The sequence below is a fragment of the Rhinoraja longicauda genome, chromosome 20 (genome assembly GCF_053455715.1).
Source record: "Rhinoraja longicauda isolate Sanriku21f chromosome 20, sRhiLon1.1, whole genome shotgun sequence".
Lineage (NCBI taxonomy): Eukaryota > Metazoa > Chordata > Chondrichthyes > Rajiformes > Arhynchobatidae > Rhinoraja > Rhinoraja longicauda.
In genome coordinates, this window is record NC_135972.1 from 6,244,528 (window position 1) to 6,260,161 (window position 15,634).

The 15,634-nt window shown below is 40.0% G+C and overlaps 1 protein-coding gene across 3 annotated transcripts in view; it reads left to right on the forward strand.

The window, feature by feature from the left end:
- Positions 1-4,735: 4,735 nt before the first annotated feature.
- Positions 4,736-15,634, forward strand: part of atxn10 (ataxin 10) — a 154,150-nt gene continuing 143,251 nt past the window's right edge. For 2 of the 3 annotated variants that reach the window (XR_013548631.1, XM_078416842.1), the window contains exons 1-2: positions 4,743-4,878; positions 12,735-12,932. Coding sequence is in view for 2 of the 3 variants with exons in the window: in XM_078416842.1 (XP_078272968.1) it covers positions 4,829-4,878; positions 12,735-12,932 (248 nt within the window). In the remaining variant the exon portion in view is untranslated. Of the gene's footprint in view, positions 4,879-12,734; positions 12,933-15,634 lie in introns of all 3 variants that reach the window. The other variant, XM_078416841.1, reaches the window with a different exon arrangement.

Below are 15,634 nucleotides of genomic sequence, written 5' to 3' on the forward strand. Positions count from 1 at the left end.
CTGACAACAGGGAAAGTTGCCATTTGGCCCACTGTGTCAGTGCTGGCCAACAAAAAGCAACCGAATCCCATCCATTTTCCAGCATTTGATCCCAAGCTCTGCAGTTCACAACTTTTTAAATAAAAACCTAAACTCTTCTTCAATGCTATTAGAGTTTCTGTCTACATCACCTATTCTGAGTTCCAGATTCCTACCACTCAATAGATGAAAAGTATTTTTCACATCTCCCCTACATCATCAATCAATTACTTTCAATCCCTGCCCCAAATCAAATATTCTCAAGGGAAATAGGTGGATCCTGATTACTCTATCCTAAACCCTCACAAATTTCTAATGGTATACAGTCACACAATTAAGTCACCTTCAGCTTCCTCTGCTCCAGAGAAAACAATCCGCGTTTATTCAATCTTTCATCATGGCTTAAATTTTCCAATCCATCCTCATCGCACCCCTTTACAAACTGTCCAGTGTAACTTTCCAATAATGTGGTAGTCACAACTATACACAACATGCAAGTGTCTATTTTTGATGTATTAACCAGCATCTGGAGTTCCTTCTTACAAAATATTCAAGATGCAGCCCAACAAGTGTTGCATACAGTTCCAGTAAAACCTCCCTGTTCCTGTATTCTGAGCTTCACTCAATGAAAAGTATCTTTATGTCCTGTGATCACTTTTTCTACCCTGCTATCTTTTAAGGATCTGTGAGCAGACAATCCAAAATCCTTCTATTTCACCACAATTCGCAACATCTTCCCATTTACTTTATATTTCTTTATCTTGTTACATCTCCCCAATGCATGACCTCATGCTCTGGATTTTTTTCTGCTGCTTTTTTGCCCAACTAACCAGACCATCCATATCTTCCTGGTGAAAGCTTTCCTCCTTTGTATCAACTGCACATCCAAGAATCTCTCTCTCTCTCTCATTCTAGAGAAACAAGGAACTGCAGATGCTGGTTTACAAAAAAAACAGTGCTGGAGTTATCCCACTGAGTTATGCCAGAACGTTGTGTCTCCATCATTGTATATCAATTTGGTAGCAATATCCAGGAACATCAGGATCAACTTTCACAAGTGAGTTTCCAAAAAAGAATTAACATAACAGCTGGAATACAACAGGAAATCATTGGTTGGACTTCATCTGGTCCTCTTTATTCAAGGATTTCAGCACCATATTTAGAAAAAAATGACATCAGTTTGGGGAAAGTACCACATTGATTTCCAGAATGTTACCAGAGCCAAGAGTTAAATGATGAAACAGATTGCTTAAATGTTGGTCCTATAAAGTTCATTTTGATTGAATCAAATTTTAACAGAATAAGAAAATCATAAGAATGCTTTGTGTTACAATCCAGACAGTATTTAAGGGGGGATACAAGTGAGGGGAGGGGGGGGGGGGGGTGTGTGGCGGAGGGGGAGGGGATTGATTGGCAGATGGTTGGACATAGGGCAGAGGAGAAAAGACAAAAAGTTTAAATAAGGACAGAAGAGACACAAATTGTGAAGCCAGAGAAAGGAATATAGGTGGAAGCAGATGGGAAGGGGAGAAATGAGTATGAATCCAGATAAGAGAGGGGAGTAAAAAAAGGGGATGTAGATTTTTTTTGTAGGTTAGTTGCCTAAAATTGGCAAATTCAATGTTCAAACTCTTAGGTTGTAAGCTTCCTAAGTGGAATACGAGGTGCTGTTCGGTTGTAAGCTAAGTTAAATGACTGAACAAGGAGCTGGAATGAATAGCTTTGGATTCTGTCACTAATTATTTGTTTCAACCAGTATTTAAAAGGATTAAGACAGATGTACTTATGATAGGATTTGTTATTCCAGATGACTGATAATAGTTAGGCCTTTGTATTAGATAATGAAAAGGAACCAAATTGCTGATTTCACACCAAAATTACAATTTACCTATAAATGTCCTTCTTAAAGGATGCCAAAAATGCCACTGAAATGAAACACAAAGAACTAATTGCTTTCATGTTTTAATCTGTACATCTTATCTTCCTGCCAGTGAAGTACATGACCCTTTTAAAATATGAATGTTAATTATATTGCAAAATATTTGTTCCCAATACAAACATCAAATTTTGAACTATTCCATACCAATCCCCTACTTACAATATTTATTACAATATTACTATATTTATTTTGTGTTTTAATGTAAAAATGTTCTAAGTGCTTCCCAAGATAATTTATAAACAAACTTTAAAACTGAGCCGAAGACTAAAAGTTTAGACAAAGCAGAGATTTTGGACTGGCGTCTTAATGAAGGGAAGAAGGGTGAAGTGGTTTAGAGGGAATTCCAGAATTTTGGGTCCTGAAAGGACAGTAATCAGTCCCATATATTAATTGTTAACATATCAGACAATAGTAAACAATTCAAGTATGATTTGACTACATTATACCATTTGACTTGTATTAATTAGAGATTAAATTGAACTATATTCAAGACATTGATATTTTATAATGTTTTGATCACTGCTGCATAAAGTTAAACCTGATAGGCTACCAGAAAGCATTAGAAACATGAAGTTAAAAAATAAAACACAACTTTGTAACATCATTAACTTCATACACACCTTTTAATATACTAGACCGTAAATTCTGTGCATATTTTTCAAGTTTCTTAACTACTTTATTAATCTGCATTAATAAAACAGGCAAATGCTTTTGATATCTTGTCTCTATTTCCCTCTACAAAAGACACAAAGTGCTGAAGTAATTCAGCGGATCAGGCAGCATCTCTCGAGAAATATGAGTTTCCAAGACAGGTGACGTTTTGGGTCATGGCTCTTTTTATTCAAAAAACCCTGAAGAATACCACGTGTTCACTTGGGTAATCATGGAGATTACTCTCCCCCACAACACAACAAAAATCAACTCATCCATCCACACCCATCACCAATATTACTTAGTGTAAGAAAATAACTGCAGATGCTGGTACTAATCGAAGGTATTTCACAAAATGCTGGAGTAACTCAGCATCTCAGGAGAGAAGGAATGGTAACTTGCAGCCCAGCGGTATGAACATTGACTTCTCCAACTTTAGACAGTTCCTCTGTCCCTCTCTTCCCCTCCCCATTCCCAGTTCTCCCTCTATCTTCCTGTCTCCACCTATATCCTTCCTTTGTCTTGCCCCCCTGACATCAGTCTGAAGAAGGGTCTCAACCCGAAACGTCACCCATTCCTTTTCTCCTGAGATGCTGCCTGACCTGCTGAGTTACTCCAGCATTTTGTGAAACCAATACTACTTACGTCATTGCAATAGGGGAAGTATCATTTCAGTTCGTTATAGTTGTACTTATTATTTTATTGTCACATGGACCAAGATGTTTTGTATACAATCCAGTAAAATTCATAATATACATAAGCACAATCACAGATAAGTAACAGATTGCAACAATTAAGTCGATTTCTCCTGAGTCAGCACATAGAGTTCCCACATTTCTGGCATCTAGTTGTATTCAAGTATTAAGTAATGGAGTAAAAATATTGAGTCTTAACTTGCCCTTAAAGGTTCACTCAAGCAAATGACAATAACAATTTTGACCCGGCAACTGTGTATCTAGGTGTCACAAAAATTATAAAACTGACAAACTTAAAACCATGAGCATGAACATTCTGTAACACCTTAAAGTAGATCAACAAAATTTGCCCTGCCCCTGTTAAAATCCTGTGCATTTTCACAGCCAGTATAACAAAAAACAGTGATCATGAAATTTGAAACCCCAACCTCTGAACTTGCTGTACATTCATGCTCAATGTCAACAGTTGATTAATACATTAGTGTAAACACACTTCTGACTCCTCACTCCAGCACCTCAACAACGTAGCCTACTTTCTGTTGCACTTATCTGCCCCTTCAAGTACAACCATTAACTTGCCCCATTAAAGGCCTATCAATGTACATTTACAACAAAGGGAAGACAACTTTAGCCCAAAGCACATCTGATTAAGACTATCTGTGTAGACCAATCTGTGTCTTTGCCTCAGGTTGGCTTGTTTTAGTATTTTAATGTAACTTTACAGTAGAGGGGCAGGATAGTCAAAGAAATGGATGTGCTTCCAGGTGGGTCACAAGGAAGGGGGAGGGGATTTCTAGATTAGTTACCTGTAATTGGAATATTCAACATTCATACAAAGAAAAGACCCAAAGTGCTGGAGTAACTCAGTGGGTGAAGCAGCATCTCTAGAGAACATAGTCTATGGCATAGATAGGTGACCGGGCAGGTTGGGACCCTTCGGTCTAAAGAAAGATTCCAATCTGAAACACATCCATGTTCTCCAGAGATGCTGCCTCACCCACTGAGTTACTACAGCAATTTGTGTATTTTTTTAAAACCAGCATCTGCAGTTCCTTGTATCATCAGCGTTCAGTCATTGGGTTGTAATATGAACAACCAGTGTTGTTGGGTTGTAAAATTGGGCTGAATTTCCATTAATTGTACCTTTAACAATTACCCCCAAAATACCCAAGAGGAATATGAGGTGCTGTTCTTCTAGTTTGCGTGTGTGGGTTTACTCTGGACAGAAATAAGCACAATGCTGTACTCGTAATGTTTGCTCTGTGTGAGACTCACTCTAGTGCTTACTTGCTTACTTGCTTCTTCCTCCTCGCCCTTTCATTCTGGGCCGGGTGCAGTTGGGCGCGCGGTCAACTTTAAACGTTGGCGCCCAATCGCCACGCGCGTGCCTTGCGTGCGCGGCGCCAGGGAGGCGGGCGCGCCGCGAGGTAAGATGGCGGCGCCCAGCCAGTCGGTGCCTTCGCTGGCGGCTCGAATAAACCAGCTCTTCCCAAGCAACCGGGAAGAGGAGCTGCCCTCCGTTGTCATGACACCGATCCAGAATTTGACCAGAGCATTCAGGGAGCAACAGAATAGGTGAGGTAGTGAGAGGCTGAACTTATTACAAGGAAGAACCACTTTGTGTTTATGATTAAACCGAAACACGGGTTTCTAACAGAGAATTTGTATTTATTCATAAGCAATATCGCACAGAATTAGAGACGAGAAGCTACAGATGTTGGTTTACAAAAAAACCCACAAAGTTTTGGAGTAACTCAATGGGTCAGGCAGCATCCCTAGAGAAAATGGATAGGTGACGTTTCAGGTCATAGAAACATAGAAAATAGGTGCAGGAGGAGGAGGCCATTTGGCCCTTCGGGCCAGCACCACCATTCATTGTGATCATGGATGATCATCCACAATCAAATAGGTTTATTCTTTTGTTCAAATAGGTTTATCCTTTAGACTAAAGTCACCTGTGATTGGGTTCAGTTGCCCTGGTCTGCGTTATTCATTCAAAGAGACAAAGGCTTACTTGAAACTTTGGGGTGGATGTGTGCCTGGATGCTTGTCCCTTGACCAAGGTAGTTATTGTTGCAGCCGCAAGACACTGGAGCTGTTGGAAGCTTGAACAACAAAATTAACTGCTGGAGGAACTCAGCAGGTTTTATCAGGTCCGAAGAAGGGTCCCATGCTGAATCGTTATTTGACAGTTTTCTTCCACAGGTGCTGACCTTGCCTGCTGAGCTCCTCCTCCAACAATTTTTTTTTGATGATGTTTCTTTGTGGCTAAAGGTTTAAACGTTTAAGCTGTTTGGTAACCCTTGTTTCTCTAGGAAAATAACTGCAGATGCTGGTACAAATCGAAGATATCACAAAATGCTGGAGTAACTCAACGGGTCAGGCAGCATCTCAGGAGAGAAGGAATGGGTGACGTTTCGGGTCGAGACCCTTCTTCAGACTGATGTCAGGGGAGGGGGCGGGACAAACAAAGGATGTAGTTGGAGACTGGGAGACTGTGGGAGAACGGGGAAGGGGAAGAGGAAGAGAGGGACAGTGGAGCTATCTAAAGTTAGAGAAGTCAATGTTCATACCACTGGGGTGTAAGCTGCCCAAGTGAAATATGAGGTGCTGTTCCTCCAATTTGCGGTGGGCCTCACTATGACAATGGAGGAGGCTGATGACAGAAAGGTCAGACTGGGAGGAGGAGTTGAAGTGCTAAGCCACCGGGAGATCAGGTTGGTTGAGGCGGACTGAGCGAAGGTGTTGAGTGAAACGATCGCAAAGCCTGCATTTGGTCTCGCTGATGTAGAGAAGTTGACATCTGGAACAGCGGATACAATAGATGAGGTTGGAGGAGGTGCAGGTGAACCTCTGCCTCACCTGGAAAGACTGTTTGGGTCCTTGGATGGAGTCGAGGGGGGAGGTAAAGGGACAGGTGTTGCATCTCCTGCGGTTGCAGGGGAAAGTGCCTGGGGAGGGGGTGGTTTGGGTGGGAAGGGACGAGTGGACCAAGGAGTTACGGAGGGAACGGTCTCCAGAAAGCAGAAAGGGGAGGAAATGGGAAGATGTGGCCAGTAGTGGGATCCCGTTGGAGGTGACGGAAATGTTGGAGGATAATATGTTGCATACGCTGGCTGATGGGAGTTAGATGTGGCCCTTGTGGCTAAAGGGATCAGGGGGTATGGAGAGAAGGCAGGTACGGGATACTGAGTTGGATGATCAGCCATGATCATATTGAATGGCGGTGCAGGCTCGAAGGGCCGAATGGCCTACTCCTGCACCTATTTTCTATGTTTCTATGTAAACATGTCCTATCCATATAGTGTGGTTTATGTCACGTCTATTTTCAGACACAGGGCATAGAATGCCAAAAGATACTGCATACAATATAGTAGATTATTAAATTATGTTGTACATCGTTCAAATAATGTGCTTGTGCTGATATCAGTATCCATGATTACAGTGTTACATAATTCAAGCATATTTTCTTTAGAACATTCCTTTGGAGTTGCTCGAACTGCAGAAAATTATTGATACAATAAAGGTGAAGGGAAACCTGGTGTCAGGTTAGGTAACGGGGAAAGTGCAGGGGAAGGGGAAGAGGAAGAGGAAGAGAGGGACAGAGGAGCTATCTAAAGTTAGAGAAGTAAATGTTCATACCGCTGGGGTGTAAGCTGCCCAAGTGAAATATGAGGTGCTGTTCCTCTTATTTGCGGTGGGCCTCACTATGACAATGGAGGAGGCCGATGACAGAAAGGTCAGACTGGGAGGAGGCCTGGGTGTCCTTGTACACCAGTCACTGAAAGTTGGCGTGCAGGTACAGCAGGCAGTGAAGAAAGCTAATGGCATGTTGGCCTTCATAACGAGAGGATTTCAGTATAGGAGTAAAGAGGTTCCTCTGCAGTTGTATAGGGCCCTGGTAAGACCACATCTGGAGTATTGTGTACAGTTTGGTCTCCTAATTTGAGGAAGGACATCCTTGTAATTGAGGCAGTGCAGCGTAGGTTCACGAGATTGATCCCTGGGATGGCGGGACTGTCATATGAGGAAAGATTGAAAAGACTAAGCTTGTATTCACTGGAGTTTAGAAGGATGAGAGGGGATCTTATAGACATATAAAATTATAAAGGGACTGGACAAGCTAGATGCAGGAAAAATGTTCCCAATGTTGGGGGATTCCAGAACCAGGGGCCACAGTCTTAGAATAAAGGGGAGGCCATTTAAAACTGAGGTGAGAAGGAACTTTTTCACCCAGAGAGTTGTGAATTTGTGGAATTCTCTGCCACAGAGGGCAGTGGAGGCCAAATAAGAGTTAGATAGAGCTCTGGGGGCTAGTGGAATCAAGGGATATGGGGAGAGGTTGGGCACAGGTTACTGATTGTGGATGATCAGCCATGATCACAATGAATGGCGGTGCTGACTCAAAGGGCCGAATGGCCTCCTCCTACACCTATTTTCTATGTTTCTATGAAATTGAGGTTTGCAATACACTTTGGATACCTATAATAAAATAACATTTTGGTGTCACTTACAGTGTTTATTACTGCAATAACTTTCATATACGTTGAAATGTTTTATCACTGAAGCTATGCTCAAAACAACATTTGATATGAAGTCACGTACAGATTGCAACAGATGATCAAAAAGCGTGTGGTTGAAATATGTAAGGTACATCTTCAAGGAGGAGTGAGGGGATTCTGCAACATTATGTCTAGGCAGCTGAATGAGTGGCCTGTAATGATGGGCCGTAAACAATGTCAGAAGGCCCGAAGTGGGGAAGCACAGGTATAACAAGACAGATTTGATTTGTTGGTCTGGAAGGATACTGGTCGTATTCCTCACCAATCCTGTGCTTAACACCTGCCAAATCTCACACAGCAATGTAATAGTAGACCAAAATATATTTCCCCGTTGCCAGCAAGACAGAATACTGCTGACAAGGCCCTCTTTGTGGGACATTGTGTTCATGGTATACCACATTCCTGTTGCTGTTGTGTAGCTATCATGAACACCTACCTATTCTGACATTAGTAGTCAGAATTATGTCTTGTAGGATTTAGAACACAATCTAAGACAACGTAATTGCATGGACCTGACTCCCTGCTGCTTTTATAGACAATAGACAATAGACAATAGACAATAGGTGCAGGAGTAGGCCATTCAGCCCTTCGAGCCAGCACCGCCATTCAATGCGATCATGGCTGATCACTATCAATCAGTACCCCGTTCCTGCTTTCTCCCCATACCCCCTCACTCCGCTATCCTTAAGAGCTCTATCCAGCTCTCTCTTGAAAGCATCCAACGAACTGGCCTCCACTGCCTTCTGAGGCAGAGAATTCCACACCTTCACCACCCTCTGACTGAAAAAGTTCTTCCTCATCTCCGTTCTAAATGGCCTACCCCTTATTCTCAAACTGTGGCCCCTTGTTCTGGACTCCCCCAACATTGGGAACATGTTATCTGCCTCTAATGTGTCCAATCCCCTAATTATCTTATATGTTTCAATAAGATCCCCCCTCATCCTTCTAAATTCCAGTGTATACAAGCCCAATCGCTCCAGCCTTTCAACATACGACAGTCCCGCCATTCCGGGAATTAATCTAGTGAACCTACGCTGCACGCCCTCCATAGCAAGAATATCCTTCCTCAAATTTGGAGACCAAAACTGCACACAGTACTCCAGGTGCGGTCTCACCAGGGCCCGGTACAACTGTAGAAGGACCTCTTTGCTCCTATATTGCTTTTATTTCATGAAGTCATGTGGTATAATTCTGCCCATCAGCCCATTGTGTCCACATTGACCATTAAGTTCCCTTTACACTCTTGCCATTTTAGTGTCTCCACATTTCCTGCAACTCCTAGTGTCTACCACTCACACACTCATGGCCAATGAACCTACATGCCTTAGAGTTATGGAAAAACTGGACAATCTTGGTGAAATTTCACAAAGAGAACATGCATACTTAACACGGACGGCATTAGAGGTCAGGATTGAATCTGTCGTTTGAAGCTGTGAGCTACTGGTTATCCACTGTGCTGATAACAAAAAGAGCCATACTTTCACATTTAATCCTCTAAATTGAACATAAAATATTTTGGGAAAGCAGCATATTAAACTAAAGCTTACCTAATACTACTCCCAATTTAAGATGACATTTGCCTCAGTACTTGGTTTGTACTTATTTTACATTTTCCACTTGCATAAAATATTGTGTTGTGCCTCGCAGGCTTTGATTTGTAAACTATGTCAGTTTTCATCAGTTGATGTTTCTTTTTTTTTTTTAAATAAAATTTTATTGGGGATAGGTACATAACCTGTTTACATCTTTACAGTCATACATTTTTGAATTGATAATATTGTCAATTATTATTATATACCTTTTACCCCTTTTTTTTAATTTATTTTATATAAACTAAATAAAGCTAACGAAGTAGATGAAGTGAAGAAAGAAAAGAGAGAGAAGAAAACTAAAAACAAAAACCAATTTAAAAGAAAAAATAACTAAAAACAAAAAAAAAAATAAAAATAAGGAAAAAATTAGTTAAAGAAGAATGGAAAAATTTATTAAAATAACAAAAACTTCATTCGAGATATATTCGTACATTCCAAAGTATAGCATTTCATTCATTCTTTAGTCCGAGTGCTAGTCAGGTTCCTGTGCTGAACTATTCTGACCCTTTAAGTAATCAATAAAAGGAGACCATGTTTCAATGAATAATTCCTGTTTGTCCAACAGGGAAAATCTGATTCTTTCCACGTTTAAGGTCTCCGTCATTTCTATAATCCACATTTTAATTGTGGGGGCCGTAGGGCCTTTCCAAAATTTTAGAATTAATTTTTTTCCTGTTATTAAACTATAATCAATAAAGTTTTTTTGTGTTGTTCTGAATGTTTTATTTAATTCTAATTCTAATATTCCGAGTATAATTAATTTTGGATCTGGGTCCAATTGTGTGCTGGTTATTTTAGATATTATACTAAAAATATTTACCCAAAATTTTTTAATTTTTATACAGTTTGCAAACATATGAGATAATGTAGCTTCTAAATGTTGACATTTATCACATTTAGGTGAAATATGTTGGAAAATTTTATGTAGTTTTGTTTTGGAATAATGTAACCTATGTAATACTTTAAATTGTATTAGAGAATGTCTGGCGTTTAGTGAACACTGATCTATATGTTGCAAACTTTCTTCCCAAGTATCTTTCGTTATTACTTGATTTAATTCTTTTTCCCATTTTTGTCTATATAAATCCGTAGAAGGCATGTCACTGTCTAATAAAATATTATATATATAAGATATTAATTTTTCTGTATTAGGATGTTTGTTCCAACATTCGTCAAGAATTTCTGAATTTCTAATTTGAAAATTTTGGGAGTTCGACTTTACGTAATCTCTAAGTTGAAGATATCTGAAATAATCATTTCCACGAAGACCATAAATCTGTTGCAACTCCTGAAATGTCAGAAAGGTGCCTTCCTTATAAAGTTGTCCCATATTTTTAATTCCATAATTCTTCCACTGTGTAAAACCCCGGTCTAACCATGAAGGCTTAAACAAAGGATTATTCACAATTGGAAGAAAAAGCGATAAATTATCTAGTTTTAATAACAAAAAGAGCCATACTTTCACATTTAATCCTCTAAATTGAACATAAAATATTTTGGGAAAGCAGCATATTAAACTAAAGCTTACCTAATACTACTCCCAATTTAAGATGACATTTGCCTCAGTACTTGGTTTGTACTTATTTTACATTTTCCACTTGCATAAAATATTGTGTTGTGCCTCGCAGGCTTTGATTTGTAAACTATGTCAGTTTTCATCAGTTGATGTTTCTGACCAGAAAATCATTTGAATTTGCAAGTTGCTCTGCTTAAAGTTAGGGATACAGTGGAGCAGATATGGAGAGTGCATAAATTATTGCAAATTATTCCTGAAAGATAATTAAGGTGTGGAATGCACCCGCTGTGAAGTAATGCCTATGACTTTAGAAAATTAAGCATCCATACCTGTGGGTTTGTGTTGCATATGAAGTGGATCTAACTTTATGAGAAACTAATGGTTTGAAGGATATCTGTGGGATGTTTGCAGTATAGATTTTTACCCATTGTGGTTTGCAATCCACATGTTAAAATGTGTATTTGTCCAACAGATAATGCTGTTTAAGGTGCTGGTTTGTCACATCAGAATACAGTTCCTGATTTTGTTTAATGAAAATGAACTGCAGATGCTGGTTTATACCAAAGATAGACACACAAAGTGCTGGAGTAACTTAGTGGGTCAGGCAGCATCTCTGGATGGGTAATGTTTAGGTGATGTTTTGGGTCAGGACCCTTCGAAACATCACCTATTAATTTTCTCTAGAGATGCTGCCTGACCCGCTGAGTTACTCCAGCACTTTGTGACTATCCTGATTTTGTTTGATTGGTTGAGCTCTCATCCTGGCACCCAGGTAGATGATGCAGTGCAGGATAGGACAACTCAACTAATACTTAATGATAAAACACAAAGTGCTGGAGCAGTTAAATATCTGTGAAGGGAATGGATAGGCAACCTTGTCAATTGGGACCCTTCTTCAGGTAAGGTGTGTTGAAGGAATGAATAAATGTCAATGGTGAAACATGAAGGTGCTGTTTGAAGTAGGGTCCTGATCTGAAATGGTGTCTCCAGAGATGCTGCCTGACCCGGTAAGTTACTCCAGCACTTCATGCTTGACTCAAGATTCCAGCATCTACAGATCCTTGTGTCTAACAGTTTATGGTTCCTGAATCCTTGAAAAGCTTGACAATGTGTACAATGAGGAGGAAGCTCTAAGTGCATCTCACTGAAATCTGAAAGATTGAAGGGATTTTTGTATGTGTCACAATTTAAACCCTAAGCTATCATTTTTTGATCCCCTTCAAAAACTTTAACTTTCAGCCTGTTAAGATTGCACAGTGGCTGGATTGTAGCTTCTTTCATCTACATTCATGTGTAACCCTGAGCTGAATTTAACTTCACAATCTTTCCATTATCAAGATTAATTTCTTCTACTTCTACAACTCTGCCTGGTTTTTCCATGCTCAATGCAAATTGGTGCTTCACCACTGATCTTTACTCACTCCTTCAGCTTGACTGCACTTCATTTCTCTTCTTCCTTGCCTAATGGTTTATTGTTCCTTACTGACTCCAGTTGAATGTATCCTGAATTTTATTTGCCATTCAACCTCTGTCATGTCTCAAAGTCCTTGATATATCACTTTTTTAAATCCACGGTCTCCTATCATTTGATTTTTGAAGTCCTCACCAGTATTATTTCTTCTCTTAAATGTAATATTTTTTTGACACCTTCTGTTTTTTGTTCTAGTTGTCCTCTCTGCATTACCATCAGTGATTGGATTTATTGTACTTGTACAATATTTTAATAAACTGAAGAATATAATGTCTGATAATTTTTTTCAGGGAGGAAGCCACACAATCGGTGTTTGAAATATTTGCAGACATACTGGCAAGACAGTTGGCTGCAATAGAAGTCATCAATGAGAATTTTGAAAGTGGCAAGAATGAACAATATGAAACTTGTTTGCAACTTACTGCTGAGTGCTTCCGATGTCTCAGAAATGCCTGCATACAGTGTGTCAAGAATCAGTCTCATATAAGGTAATTGAACTTGAATAGAGCAAGTCTGGTAGGCTATGCATTGACACAACATGTAAATGAATGCCACCTGGAGTATTGCTCAGCTTTGATCACCCTGCTGCAAGAAAGATGCCTTTATGCTGGAAAGATTGCAGAGTAGATTTACAAAGACGTTGCCAGAACTTGTGGGCCAGAGCTATTGGGAGATGTTGAGCAAGCTAGGACTTTATTCCTTGGAGTGCAGGAGGTGGAGGGTGATATTATAGGCATGTATAAAATTATGAAGGTTATAGATAGGGAGAATACACAGAATTCTTCACCAGAGTAGAGGAATAATGAATTAGAGGCCATAGGTTTAAGATGAGGGGAGAAATATTTAAAGGGAACCTAAGGGGCAAGATTTTCACAAAGAGAGTGATGGGTATATGGAATGACTTTCTAGAGAAAGCTGTTGAGGCAGGTACAAAAGCACCACTTTAAACTTATCTTATCCATACAACTGTCCAAATATCTTTAGAGGGATATGATCCAAATGACGGCAAATGGTACTAGCTTAGATGGGGCATTTTGGTCGCATGAACAAGTTGGGCCAACGGGCCTGTTTCTGTGTAGTATGACTCTGTGTAAGGCAGTGAGTTGTATGTCGGAAGTTTATAAACCAGTATCCAAGTTCATGATTTCAACGGTGCTGTCATGGGGTATTGTGACAGATACTGAGTTCCTCACAAGGATGGATGGAAACTTGGCGGATTTACTCAATGGATGGAAACTTGGCGGATTTACTCATTTTAGCTATATCCTTGTATTTGATAGTTGCATTGATGTGTCCTGAGAATAATTATTACTGTGCTCTCTGTAGAGCTGAGAACAGTGAAACGAAGAGGTGGCAGAGAAATATAGTTTTCTGAAAAGTGAAATTCTTCATTGGGTTGAGGAGTCAAATAAAATGTTATGCTTAGCATACAAGGCTTTAAATCAAACTAAACCTTGAAAGAAGTTTTGATATGGAAGCAGCATATGCACACTTTTCATTGATTGTGCAATGACAATGTTAATATGGTTTTGGCAGATGGATGATTCATTTGAGGAAGTTTGTCTCGATAATTCTCAGGGATAAATGGTGTGAAAATTATATTGCTGGAGAGAAAGAAATTCTCATCTTATGTTTTGGGAATTTGGACTAATCCAGGTGTGATTTTGCCTTTTATTTTATTGGTGCAAAGGTTTTGAGACTGACAGTTGTATCATGTCATGCTTTGTTCTTCACGGATAAGAAAGGGGATATTCACATTTAGCCTAGCACTTTTGGCCCATTAGCCTTAAAAGATATCTGTAATCTAATCCAGTTTTATAGAAGGGTGCCTCAAGCACTCGTGCTATGCTTTAAGATGTGAATGCAGCAAGGAAAAGAACCACATCCATGCTGTGCTTGGGCAGAATCAAGTTTACACACTGACATATTTGCTGCAAAATGACCCTGTTGTATTCATCTGCTGATGCCTGACTAGAGAGAGTTAATGCTGCTGGTACTGAGTTAATATGCTGCAAGATAGTGGTTTGAAAATGCAATCAAGCATTCTGTCTAAACAATGCAGATCCACACTGCAAAACAGGAACAGCCTTAAGGGCCTGTCCCACTTAGGCGATTTTAAGGCGACTGCCGGCGACTAGGCTATCGCCGACAGTTCGCCGGGGTGTCGCGGGCATGATCGTGGTCATTGTCGTAGGATAAAAGAAAATTTTGGCGATCTGCTACGACTTTGACAGTCGCCGGCAGTTGCCTAAAAAATCGCCTAAGTGGGACAGGCCCTTTACCACCTTGATTACTGCAGATGTTGTTTTATACCAAAGATAGACACAGAATTCTGGAGTAACTCAACAGGTCAGGTAGCATCTCTGGAGAACATGGATAGGTGACCCTTTTGCAGACTGATTGCAGGGAGGAGAAGAAAATATAATTGGAAGATAGAAGAGGAGCCACTTAAGGTCATCTGTTGCTGCCCGTGATTTGTCCGGCTCCTACTTCTCTCCTCCAGTTTTTTTTCCCTCTCCTCTCCTGCAATCAGTCTGAAGAAGGGTCCCGATCTGAAACTTCACCTATCCAGAGATGCTCCCTGTTTCGCTGAGTTACTCCGGCATTTTGTGTCGACCTTGATTCGTTCTTGCTTTGATTGTAATTTAGACCATTCTTAACATGTGGATTGCACTGTAAATTCCTCTTTTTCTAATTCCAGCCACAGCAAGTACTTTCAGAAATAGATATCAAACCATGTTAACTGCAATGTTGTTTGACAATGATGTGGCGGTGCATTGTATAACTACAAAAGCATTAGTTGAAAACACCTTAGGCTCACTGTTCCATGAAAAATACAAAATGCTGGAGGGACTCAGCAGGTCAGGCAGTAACTGTCAAGGAAATGGTCCGGCAATGTTTCAGGTTGAGACTCCTCTTCTCACTGGACAAGAGAGAAGGTTCAGGGTAGCTATTTTTATTTTAAAATATGTTACAACTGAGGAAAGGATTGGAAAGAGTTCTCTACCTATTTGTAGAAACACGGAACTGCAAATGCTGTTTAATACACAAAAGGGCATAAAGTGCAGGTCTGCTGAGTTACTGTGTCCTTTTTTCTACCTATTTAGTAGTTTAGGTAGATGAGTTGGAGCCCTTTCCCCACCTGCCTTTCGTAGATGCAGATGTTTGTGTATGACTGGAAAAATATAAA